At 40.9% G+C, this 12,504-nt stretch overlaps 1 protein-coding gene across 1 annotated transcript; it reads left to right on the top strand.

Moving 5' to 3' along the window:
- The first annotated feature begins 1,263 nt into the window (after positions 1–1,263).
- Positions 1,264–2,907, top strand: TIGD6 (tigger transposable element derived 6). Its single transcript, XM_067033310.1, has one exon. The coding sequence runs from the start codon at positions 1,330–1,332 to the stop codon at positions 2,905–2,907; it is 1,578 nt and encodes a 525-aa protein (XP_066889411.1). The 5' UTR covers positions 1,264–1,329.
- The last annotated feature ends 9,597 nt before the right edge of the window (positions 2,908–12,504 follow it).

The following is a 12,504-nucleotide window of genomic DNA, read 5'->3' on the forward strand; positions in this document are numbered from 1 at the left end:
AAAACTCCAAAGGCATCTTATTGTCCCAAGATCCTTGTTCTCTTCTCCAAAGACTTTTTTTCCTGATCATGTCTTTTTATTTTCTATAAGTACTTCATTGCCTTTACACATATTTCCTTCTATCTCATGAAAATTCCTATTTGTTTATACTTTAAGTCCCAACATCAATATTTTTTCCTCTTTGAAGTACACTGCCCATCTGTATCCCACTTCTGTTTTCTCGTTCACAGTACTCTGTAACCTCTGTTATAGTACTCCATACTCTGGTTTTGTTTTCCCTGGTAAGCTCCTCAATGGTAGGCACTATAGGCTGCATTCATCTCTGTATGGCTGGCATCAAGCACAGTGCTTAGCACACAGAGGATGCCATGAATGGATACACAGACGTGTGGGGGTAGTGACAAAAGTCAGTCCTTAAAAAGGGGCAGTCACAGCCTGAAGCACAGCAGCTTCTCTTGTTCTTTGAGGACTCTCATGATAAAAGGTTTAAGCAGGCAGTTACCAAAACTGCTACTGTTGGATCACGTTCATTTCCTTCATAGCACATATCACACTCTGTAATTAACTAATTTATCTGTTCACTTATTGTTTATCTCCCTACATCACATTGTATTGTTTCATAAGGTCAGGGACCTTGACTATGTTGTTCTTCACTGTGTCCTTACGACTAGGCACCTGTAAATATTTAATAAATGAATGTGTGGCTATGAGAAACATCTTCCGGCAGTGAAAAATCCTTCCAAGCCAAGCAGCGATAGAGCTATGAAGATCTCACTGTGGTGGAATTTCAAGCAGGACTATGGAGTTGCAGGAATAGCACTGATCTGAGTCAAGAAATTTGAGCTGTATGAACCTGGGTAGGCCCCTTCCCTGGGCCTCAGTTTCTGTATCTTTAAAATGAGCCAGATAATAATTCCTTGAATTTATACAATGCATTGCCATTTGCAAAGCTCTTTTACCACCTCTTACTTCAATATAGTCTCACAGTAGACAGACCAGACATTGTTATTATTTTTACAAAGGCTCAGAAAGTTTAAGTAAACTAGACTACATCTCTTTTATTTCAAACATTATATGAGTCTGTATAAATAACCTCTACAAAGAGTCAGTAGCATGATCCTATCTTCTCTTGACTTCAGCCTTATATTATCATTTTTCTAATACAATTTTTAAAAATCTGAACCCATCTTTTAGGGGGAATCCATTATCTTTGGTTCCTGATAGGTACTCCATTTTGTCTTCTCAGTTTTCCTCACTTGTGGCAAAACAAGCCAAGAGGAGGAACAGACACAGCCCTGGTAGTTGTGGTCCGGCCCTCATTCTACAGATATGGCAAACAAGGGGAACAAGAAACGTCGGCAGTTTTCCCTGGAGGAGAAAATGAAAGTTGTGGAAGCTGTGGACTCAGGCAAGAGGAAAGGCGACGTGGCAAAAGAATTCGGTATCACTCCTTCTACTTTGTCTACATTCTTAAAGGATCGTGCCAAATTTGAAGAAAAGGTGCGGGAGGCATCTGTGGGACCCCAGAGGAAAAGGATGAGGAATGCTCTTTATGATGACATTGATAAGGCTGTTTTTGCTTGGTTTCAAGAAGTCCATGCCAAAAACATTCTCGTGACTGGTTCTGTCATTCGGAGAAAAGCACTAAACTTGGCCAACATGCTTGGCTATGACAATTTTCAAGCAAGTGTGGGCTGGCTGAACAGATTTCGGGATCGCCACAGAATTGCTTTGAAAGCAGTCTGTAGAGAGGATAGTGACAGATTAATGAATGGTCTAGGAATAGATAAGGTTAATGAGTGGCATGCGGGGGAAATTATAAAACTAATTGCTGACTACAGCCCAGATGATATCTTTAATGCTGATGAGACAGGAGTGTTTTTCCAGTTGCTTCCCCAGCACACACTTGCTGCTAAAGGGGACCATTGTAAAGGGGGCAAGAAAGCAAGGCAGCGGTTGACAGCACTCTTTTGTTGCAATGCTTCAGGGACTGAAAAAATGAGACCATTGATTGTTGGTAGGTCAGCCAACCCACGCTGCCTCAAGAATGTCCATTCCCTCCCTTGTGACTACCGAGCCAACCAGCAGGCGTGGATGACACAGGATCTGTTTAATGAGTGGCTGATGCAAGTGGACGCCAGAATGAAGCAGGCAGAACGCCGGATCCTCCTGCTGATTGACAACTGCTCTGCTCACAACATGCTTCCACACTTGGAAAGGATTCAGGTGGGGTATCTGCCCTCAAAGTGTACTGCCGTCTTGCAGCCACTGAATCTTGGCATAATTCATACCACAAAAGTGCTGTACAGGAGTCACCTGCTAAAACAGATCCTCCTCAAGCTCAACAGCAGTGAAGATCACGAAAAAGTGGACATCAAGCAGGCCATTGACATGATTGCTGTGGCATGGTGGTCAGTCAAGCAGTCCACAGTGGTGAAATGCTGGCAGAAGGCAGGCATCATCCCTGTGGAACTGATAGATTCTGACGCAGAAGCAGCAGCCAGTGAACCAGATACTGCCATTGAAAAGTTGTGGCATTCAGTGGCTATTGCCACCTGTGTCCCAAATGAAATAAATTTCCAGGACTTTGTCACTGCAGATGATGATCTCATCATCTCTCAGGAGCTGCTGGACACAGAGGTCATCCAGGACATGGTGGCTGGTGAAAGTACTGATGAAGCTGGAAGTGAAGATGAGGGGGAGGCATCTTTACCACAACAGCCAAAAGTCACCATCACAGAGGCCATCTCAAGTGCACAGAAACTTAGACGGTTCCTTTCCACTTGTGTAGGTGTTCCTGATGCCATTTTTGGACAGCTAAATGGCATAGATGAATATTTAATGAGAAGAGTGACACAAACTCTTGTTGATTCCAAAATTAGAGTTCCTCTAAACAAAATAATGTAGAAATTAACTGCCTCTTTTAATTTAGAAGATGTAGTTTACAAAAATAAATATTTATTTAGCTAGGATATTGAACTTAAATTTTAAGCAATATTATTGTGACAACATTCCAGTTTTCTGAAATAATCAGGAAACTTTCTTGAATGGAATTTGGGGCCCAAGACTTTTCATTTCTAACAAGTTCCCAGGTGATGCCAATGCTGATGTGGTCCAAGGTCCATGCTTAAGAACCACTGGTCCATCTGGATTCTAGCACTTCTCTCTTTAGCTGGCCATCTGAATACTCCCAATCACTAACTGTCAAAAAAAAAAAGTATCAGCTGTTCTTACTCCAGAACTGTTAACTCCTTCCTGCTGATTTGGTAACTCCAGAAACTTCTTAGCTATTCTCTTGAATGTCCCACCAAGTATTCAGTAGAGGTGCATCTGTCTGTGCCAAAAGACTTAACAAGAGCCATCTAGCCTATCAAAGCATCTTTTAATACTTCAGGATTATTAGTAGTACGATGCTGGGGTACAGGGAAATAAAATGCCTGAAAGAGGAGACATGATACAATCTGGAAGATATGGTAAATATCAGAGAATGCTGTTAATCACAATCATGGGAGAGAACATACATCCCAGTGTACCTCTCAAATCCAGACAAGGTGAGAGGAACATTTGTGAGAGAGATGACATGTGTGAGAGTGTTTGGATTATTTGGATAATCCAGTGGTCCTCTCCACACCTGTGGATAATCCAGCCTCATGTCATTAATGTGAGGGCACACTGTTTCCCTTCACTAAAATCACTTCATAAATCACCCTTATTCCTTTGTGTTTGTTCTTCAGAGAAGTCTGCTAGAGCAGAGTTGATTTAAGTTATTTAAAGCTGTATAAATTTATCATCAAATTTATCTTAAAGTTTTTCTCCTATAAAAAAGGCATTCTTTGGGGCTTCCCTGGTAGCGCAGTGGTTGAGAGTCCGCCTGCCAATGCAGGGGACACGGGATTGTGCCCCAGTCCGGGAAGATCCCACATGCCACAGAGCGGCTAGGCCCGTGAGCCATGGCCGCTGAGCCTGAGCGTCTGGAGCCTGTGCTCTGCAACGGGAGAGGCCACAACAGTGAGAGGCCCGCGTACCGAAAAAAAAAAAAAAAAAAAAAGGCATTCTTGGACTTCCCTAGTGGCACAGTGGTTAAGAATCCGCCTGCCAATGCAGAGGGCACAGGTTCGAGCCCTGGTCCAGGAAGATCCCACATGCCGTGGAGCAACTAAGCCCGTGAGCCACAACTACTGAGCCCATGTGCCAAAACTACTGAAGCCCATGCACCTAGAGCCTGTGCTCTGCAACAAGAGAACCCACTGTAATGAGAAGCCCACGCACCACAACAAAGAGTAGCCCTGGCTCACCATAACTAGAGAATGCCCCCATGGGCAGCAACGAAGACCCAACACAGCCAAAAATAAAAATAAATAAAATGAATTAATTTTTTTAAAAAGGCATTCTTAATATCCTTTAAAACCCTAGTATCTATTTTCTAATGAGTCAGATAAGTGTCAGTTTCATTTTTAGAAGGTACACACAAGACCTGTTAGTGTTGTAGTGTAGTTCCCTGCTCCAGGTTAATTTTGTGGCTATTTCAGAAACCCATAGCAATTCAGTTATTCTTCTTTCTGTAGTTACTTAACTGAAACATGTATAAAGCAGATTAATCATAGAAAGTACTGCTTCCACGTTGAACAAAAGAAAAAACACAAAAAAAACAGCAGACATTTGAATAGATGTATATTTAAAGCTTATTTGGGATATTTTTCCTTTTAATGAACTAGTATAACTTGAATTAAAAGTACTATACGTATTTCAAATTATTAACATATAGGAAAGGAAAACAGTGTCTTCTGGCTAAGTCCCATGGTTCTGTCTCATTGTCAGCACCTTAACTGCTCTCATCATCTGTGTCAAGGATTACTGATGAAATTTCTAATTTCTTCCCTCATCTTTCTCCTGAAGTCCATTTTGCTCATAATGTTAGATCTCTTTCCCCTGCCCAAGTGTCTGTGGTGGCTTCCAAATGCCTACAGAAATAAAAGACTATTCATCTGAGTTTTAGCACCCTCTGGAGTTGACTGCTTGGTTGCTCAGTACAATTTAGTGTGTGTGTGTGGCCCCACCATGGGCCATTGTCTTCACTCCATACCCATGTCTGCTAGTGTGCCTTTGCCTAAATGCCTCACCCTGTTCTCTACCAAGCTGGGCCTTACACATTCTTCAAGAACTAACTGGAGTCCTCTTTCTTCCAGCCTTTCTTGAAGACTCCAGCACCTGCTCCACCCTTCTCTCCCTCAACTCCTCAGCACTTTTGTCTCTAAACCATTCAGTTAAGCACTTAAATGTTTTGCCAATGTTCTGTGGCTCTTTAGACTGTAAGCTCCATGAGAGCAGGGACCACTCAGCCTTTGTAACCTTAAAGGTGCCTAGCACTGTGCTGGGAACATCATAGACACGTCAATAAACATTTGTGTATAAATTGACACATAAGTAATGTCAAAGCCACCTTATTTTTAAAGTTGCATGAAGCATTAATTCTTCTAGAAAATGACTTGGAGATAAGGTAGGGCTGTCCTTTATTTAAAAGGATTTGCAGAATTTTTCCATGAATATCATTGCTCACATATTATTCCAGTCCAGGTTATAATCTATTCTTTGATAATGAAGAATTCTGATATATGGAGTTAAACCTGTTTCCTTCCACAGAAAGTCACTGCAGCATTCTCCATTTCTACAAGACAAGACTTTAGTGTGAAAGGCTTTGTCTAAGTGCTTTGCATATAGTAATATTCAGTAAGTATGTACTTAAACTTGGTATTTTTTTTAAAAAAAGAAATCTCACATTCTTGACTCATTTAACATATCATATGAATTATATCCAAGTAGATGGAAATCACATCCAAAAGACAGCTTTTACAGTCTGGTTTATATCAGGTGAAATTTTGCTTCTCTTGGACATTAGGGGTTTTTTTGACACTTTTTTTTTTTAAACTAAAAAAGGTTGATATTATCCTTTCTTGGTCTGCTGTCTTCATCAGGCCCTCTGTGGCTTCTCCCTGACTCTCTCTTCCCTCCAACCCCACTTGAGGATATAGTTTTGTCCCATTTGACCAATCCACTCTGTAAGCCAACCTTCTGGGACTAAGGACCTACCTCAATTGTGCTGTCATGAGGATAAAAAGGTATACCTGGCACAGACTAAGTGTTCTACAAATGATGTCTGTTGTCATTACTATCCATCCTATTTGGAACCTTACTATCTAGAGGCAGGGACCTGCCTTACCACTAAAATATCTTGGGGTTCACTGTTCCAGAACCACACAGCCTGTTCCTAAGGGCTCTTCCATTAAAAAGGAAGAAGCTAAGACTTATTGATTGCCTATTTATGTCAAGCACTATTTCACTTATCATTTACTCTTTCCAGCAAATCATAATACCAAAGGATAGATAGGTCTCCAAATTTACAGACCTATTAACTGTTCTGCTACTGGGGCCATAGTTGTCTTTGAAGTGGGATGTGGTAGAGCATATTCCTGCCACCAGAGGGCAGAGGTGAGCTACATAAGGGAGACAATTCAGCCAACTGAAAAAACTAGGAGCAGCCACTATTAATTTCTCTTAGTAGAGACTGAGTAAGTAGTCGAGGAAAGAGAGAAGAGACATAGGATGTGGGACTTGTTCAAGCAACTGACTTAGAAATAACTGTACCTAAAACTACCCAATTCACCCCATTATACACACCTATCCCTTCACCTACTGATAACCACAGGCCATGTAATTGACCCTGGGCAGATAATTGATGTGCCCTACAAATGAGCCAGTGTTAGAGAAATAGCCACCCATCACACACATCCATGCCTTCAGTAATCACTGAAATATTGGACCTTATAAAATACCCACTGAGAGGGAAAAAATAATAATACAGAGTGGTAAATGCCATTTTAGAGAATAATCAGAGAATTTACAGGAGTAGAGATAGAGCCCAAAGGAGCCCCTGCATGAGAAAGAGGAATTCAATAGGAAATGTTGCCAAGAGCAAGGGACACTTAATATGAAGTATCCGGAAGGAGGAATAGGGAGTTAGGTATATGGGGTAGGGAAGCAATTCCTGGCAGAAGGAACAGCATATATAAAGGTCTGAGGTATTAAAAAATGGCCCATTTGGGAACAGTTAAGGTCAGAGGTAGGTATGTCAAGCAAAGGATGTGTAGTAGGAAAAGTGACTGAAGATGTAAGCAAGATCATAGTTTTTAAGGTCTTGTTGGTTAAAGCATTCATTTTGAACTTACCCTGAAAACATTGGAGAACCACTTACAAGTAGCAAACGTCAAATTATTTTTTTAGAAATTGATTGATAACTAGTGTGGAGGCTGAGCTGTAGAGATACAGGTAAACTAGTTAGGCTATGGCATCATCCTGAACAGAAATGATACACATTGAGGGCGCGAAAGAGATGCTGGATTTGAAAGACTCTTGCCCGGTAGATGGATTTGGTGTGTGAGTTGAAGCGGAATATTCTAGAATTTCCCAGGATTCTGGCTTGAGTAGCTAGCTCATGCCATAATCAAGATAGATAAAACAGGAGTTTGAGGGTATGTTGCTTATGAAATGCCCCTGGGTCATCCAGGTTGAACTGTCCAGTAACAGCTGTGGAGATTTATATATAGACAGATAATGCTGGTTGGTGTTCTAGAAAGGTCAGGCTGGAAAATCATGTTTGGCTGCCGTTAGCATGCATATAATAAGGTAGTTGAAGCCATAAATGTGGATGTAGTTATCTGGGGAGAGCTTACAATGCAAGGTGTTTATGATATGGGGGTCCATGAACCAGCCTTTTTTATAATCATGTGTATGTATATACATACACATGTGAATATTTCTCCAAGAAAAGCCATACTTTCATCAGTCGCAACTGGATCGGAAAATTAAAACCTTAAGCAATAGTGCTATATGAGAGACAAGGCCAAGGACACAAGCATTGAAAGGACAGATGGGATAGCACAATCCTCCAAGTTGGTTGGAGGAGATGCTAGAGAATGAGTGTGTGAGATGCTTCGGGGGCTCTGGATCCCAGATACTGCATGCAGACAGTGGTCGCACCCTTCTTCACTGTGGTTAACGATGAGCTTAGAGGCAGAATGCTCAGGGTTACAGAAGTACTGCAAAAGGAAGAGTGAAAACTGTCCTTAAGCCTATACTCACACTCCCACTTCTACAGAGTTGAGAAGCAGAAGAGGGAGGACATTCGAGAGAGGCTCTCAGCAGGTATGGGGGGGCGGGCGGGGGTGGTGCTGATTAGTCCTTACAAAGCTGTGTGCTCCAGTTAGGAGCTGCACGCCCACTTCTCTCACTTAGCTGGTATAAGGTGTTAACCTCAATGTACTTGATGGGGAAAGTGTGGCTCAAAATTCAGTGTTAGGACAGTAGTAAAACATAAGCCAGATTTGGGTTTTCTGATTTCAACACAGTATGGAATAGGAGTCATGCAACATAAGGACTCGAAGGGTCTTCGAGCAACCTAGTTCTCTTCCCGCTTTCACCGATGGAAAAATTAAGTCCCCAAAGGGTTAACTGACTCACTCAGGACCCCAAAGCAAAAGGAAAGAACTGGGTTTCTTTATGCTTTAAGACTTTCTGGGGCTTCCCTGGTGGTGCAGTGGTTGAGAGTCCACCTGCCGATGCAGGGGACGAGGGTTCGTGTCCCGGTCCAGGAGGATCCCACATGCTGTGGAGCAGCTGGGCCCGTTGAGCCATGGCCGTTGAGCCTGCGTGTCCGGAGCCTGTGCTCAGCAGCGGGAGAGGCCACAGTGGTGACAGGCCCGCGTACCAGAAAAAAAAAAAAAAGAAAAAAGACTTTCTGTAAGGACAGATACTTTTGTCTGATGGGGAAAATGAATGACTGAATCACCCTCCAAATGTAAATAGATGGTATTGTAAAGCTCACTGGTGACCTGAATGTGTTTCTTAGTTAGAAACCCTCCCCCCTTGCACTTGAATAATTTATACACAGTAGTATTTTATTAGCATAACAATTTATTAGCAGACAAATGACACCTGTAGATCACAACACATATAGGATCTTATATAATAAACATCACAAATAGATCCCAGATGAAAAGGATCTGCTATTAACCAATTGCCCCTCTCCTGCAATAGGCTGTAATCCATCAATAACTCATCCTCATCCCATAGAGGGTTAAGCAAGATTTATGTGGAATAGCATCAAGGCACTTGCTTTAATTTAAAAAGATATACATGGTATGAAACATATCCCCAAAAGTCATTAGCCTTGAATAAATTGGAAAAAAAAAGGCAGTATACTTTTTTAGTGAATAAACAAGACTGAGATTTTAAGTTCATTCACCTCCCACCCTGATATTGTCTTGATTTGTATACGAAATTGCAGAGAAGACCAAAAACGGTAGCGTTTTATACAGACTGGTTTGTTCACACTAATTTTTGAGAAATCATGGCAGAATCAGAACTCAAACAGTAACTTCCCAACTGATTTGAATTGAAAAGGCAACAGCAGTTTCATTCCAAGTAACTTATTATTTTAGGGATGGGGAATGGGGTGTGGGAAAAGAACCTCCCTAAAATAACTTTCTTAAAACTACAGTTAAAAATCCTTTCTGGCTAAGGCTGCTTGTCTGTTTGCCAAGTAAAAACCTTCAGTTAGAAATTCTGTCATTGGTATTTTTAATAAGATTATAATTATTTGGACAATTTTGGAGCCATAATTCAAATCCAAGAAAGGTTATACAATGTTCCAGTGTAGATTTACAAACATGGTGGCTCCAATAAAAGCATTTAGTGTCCTTCATTATTCCAGTTTTCATAATTCAATATCTCCTTTCTCTTTTATACCACTAGGAGAAAAATAAAATGCCCGCCAAAAAATCCACTATTTGGTATAACTGTATTTAACATGTTTACTTTAAAATTTCAGGTGCAAAACCCTTTTTAAAAAAATAGTCCTTGTCAGGATAAAAATAACCTTATAAAAATAAATTTCCCCCACTCCTACATGTAAATTCTCCATTTCTAAAGTTACTAACATTCAAAAAAAACCTAAAATTGTATACTTACAGTATTTCAACAGTATTTTACTTTAATAATAAGCTATGATAACAAACTAGCTGGTATATTATTTTTGCCTATTGCATCATAATTTTCATTCTTGTTATTAGCACTCAAATGAATGATTCCACTCATGATTATCTAAAATCCTAACACCAAAAAAAAAAAAAGCCAAATTAGTTCAGAGCCTAAAAACCTTCTAGATCCAATTTCTTCCTTTTTGCTGTTCTTAAAGCCCAGTTTCAAATAAGGCATCACTAGAACAGATAAAACAGTAGAAGAAAAAAAAGAGAAACATTAAAGAACAGAAAAATTAAGCAAAGTCTAAATCTATCGATAGGATTCTTACCTTGTCACTGTGCAGTCATTCCTTCAATAGACCAGGGGCATCCTTGTTTGCCTCAGCTGCCTGCCTCCTGCTCAGACCTCAGTCCAGGCTCAGCTTAGCCCCTCCATAAAGCACCTCCAAGTGTCGCCATGTGTTACTAAAAGAGTTAGCATATAGCCCACCTACTGGATTTAGTACTGTAGTCCCAGCACCTGGCCCAGGGCCCTAGACTCCTGCATAGGTCCTCAGGAAGTATTTGAGGTATTGTCTACATTGATGTTTTGGCTCATCTATAGCAATACATAGAGGAAAACAATTCATTAGAACATTAATAAGGATCACAAAGCTTGAATTTATCATTATAACTTCTAGGCTCAATTTAAGTTCCCAAGAAATTCACTGTTAACACTTTTCTTACTTTTATATTAAGATCTGGGCTAACACCCAGACTGTGTGATCTTAAATGACAAATTACTAAGAGAATACCCAGGCAGAGAATTACTGTTCTTGTTAAACTGTGGTCATTAGCATTAGAATAGTCTAATGAACTCATCTGACGCCCTGACACAGTTCAAAGATCACCATTTACCATGCTGTAAATTTACCAACAAATTTTGGCTTCAGTCTACTAACGTTTAAAAGCTAAGTCAGGGCTTCCCTGGTGGTGCAGTGGTTGAGAGTCCGCCTGCTAATGCAGGGGACATGGGTTCGTGCCCCGGTCCCATGGAGCGGCTAGGCCCGTGGAGCAGCTAGGCCCGTGGAGCAGCTAGGCCCGTGGAGCGGCTAGGCCCATGGAGCGGCTAGGCCCATGGAGCGGCTGGGCCCGTGAGCGATGGCCGCTGAGCCTGCGCGTCCGGAGCCTGTGCCCCGCAACGAGAGAGGCCACAATGGTGAGAGGCCGCCTGTGTTCCGCAAAAAAAAAGCTAAGTCAGACTATCCAAATTGTGTTTTCCTTTGATCCTTCTTTTAAAAAAAAAAAAAAAGTCAACTAGGCATCTGTCAATTTTACTACCATCAGAGGCTACAGTCACTCAGTCCAGTGCTCTGGAGTAGGTCAACCCGGGCTTTGGCCCCAACCTTGTCTACCAGCTCTTTCAGCTTTGGTGAATCTGTGCCCTCCCCTTCTGGAAGCAGAATCTAGTTCTGAGCTTGCTTTCAAACTAAGGTGTGGCTCTTAATCCTCGTCTTCCTACTGTTGTGTGTGGCTAACCAGGGATTGGATCCTATTCAACTGAGTCCCTCTCTTTTATCCCTTGTTTGGTCAGAGATAGTCTTTTCAATGGTCTATTCCCTTCACCTCTCTCTTGAATGTTACCCTTAGTCTCTCGGTGCATTGGCGCACTCCACCCCTCTGGTTGTTTTAACCATCAAGAGTGTATACATTATTTCAATTAAACCATTTTTAAGATATTCAGAATTTTGTACACTTATCAATAAGCAATGCAAATATGCTTCATTTAGACTCTAAAGTTTAGAGTAAGCATGATATCTTCGTATCAGTAAAGTGTGTAAAATATCACCTAATGAATTATAGTCCAAACCCTTGAGTAAGAAAGCAAATGAAAAATATTAGTTTTATTGGTGAATTAGATTTTGGTTTCAGGTTTGATTCCTTTAAATACCAGCCATCAAAAAATCCTAACATGTAAGTATAGGCAGACTTCAAACCAAGCAGAGAAGGTAAGATTTAAATTCTAGTGATACCTTAAATATTTTTACAAATGGCTTTCAAAAGCAGAATCTCTTGTTTGTTCGGGTAGGTGGGAGAAGAACAAACCAGAACACAATTCAAGAATCTGCTAACTGCATAAAGTTCCAGAATTGCTTATATCCACATTATGGACAGAAATGGCAGGTAAAAGACAAACCCTGTTACTCTGTTCTTTTAAGAGATTTTCCAAATTCTATGGGTTTTTGTTTTTTGGGGTTTTTTTTTTTGCTGTGGTAGGGTTTGATAAATTATAGTCATCTTGAACATGTACTCATTACTCTGTCACATGGCCTTAGATATCTACAATGATCTAGATTCAAACCTGGCTTGGGGAGGTACAAGAGGGGTTGAAAACAAATGACAACCAAGACACTCTGATTTTACTATTACTATTCATAAGACTGGAGAGAAACAGCAAATACTGGCTACAAACAATAAGCAAAAGACACGA

This window comes from Kogia breviceps, chromosome 4 (genome assembly GCF_026419965.1).
Source record: "Kogia breviceps isolate mKogBre1 chromosome 4, mKogBre1 haplotype 1, whole genome shotgun sequence".
NCBI classification, from domain to species: Eukaryota; Metazoa; Chordata; class Mammalia; order Artiodactyla; family Physeteridae; genus Kogia; species Kogia breviceps.

Bases quoted from the DNA above. Each gene is read 5' to 3' on its own strand.
- TIGD6 (XM_067033310.1), top strand. From the start codon at position 1,330: ATGGCAAACAAGGGGAACAAGAAACGTCGGCAGTTTTCCCTGGAGGAG.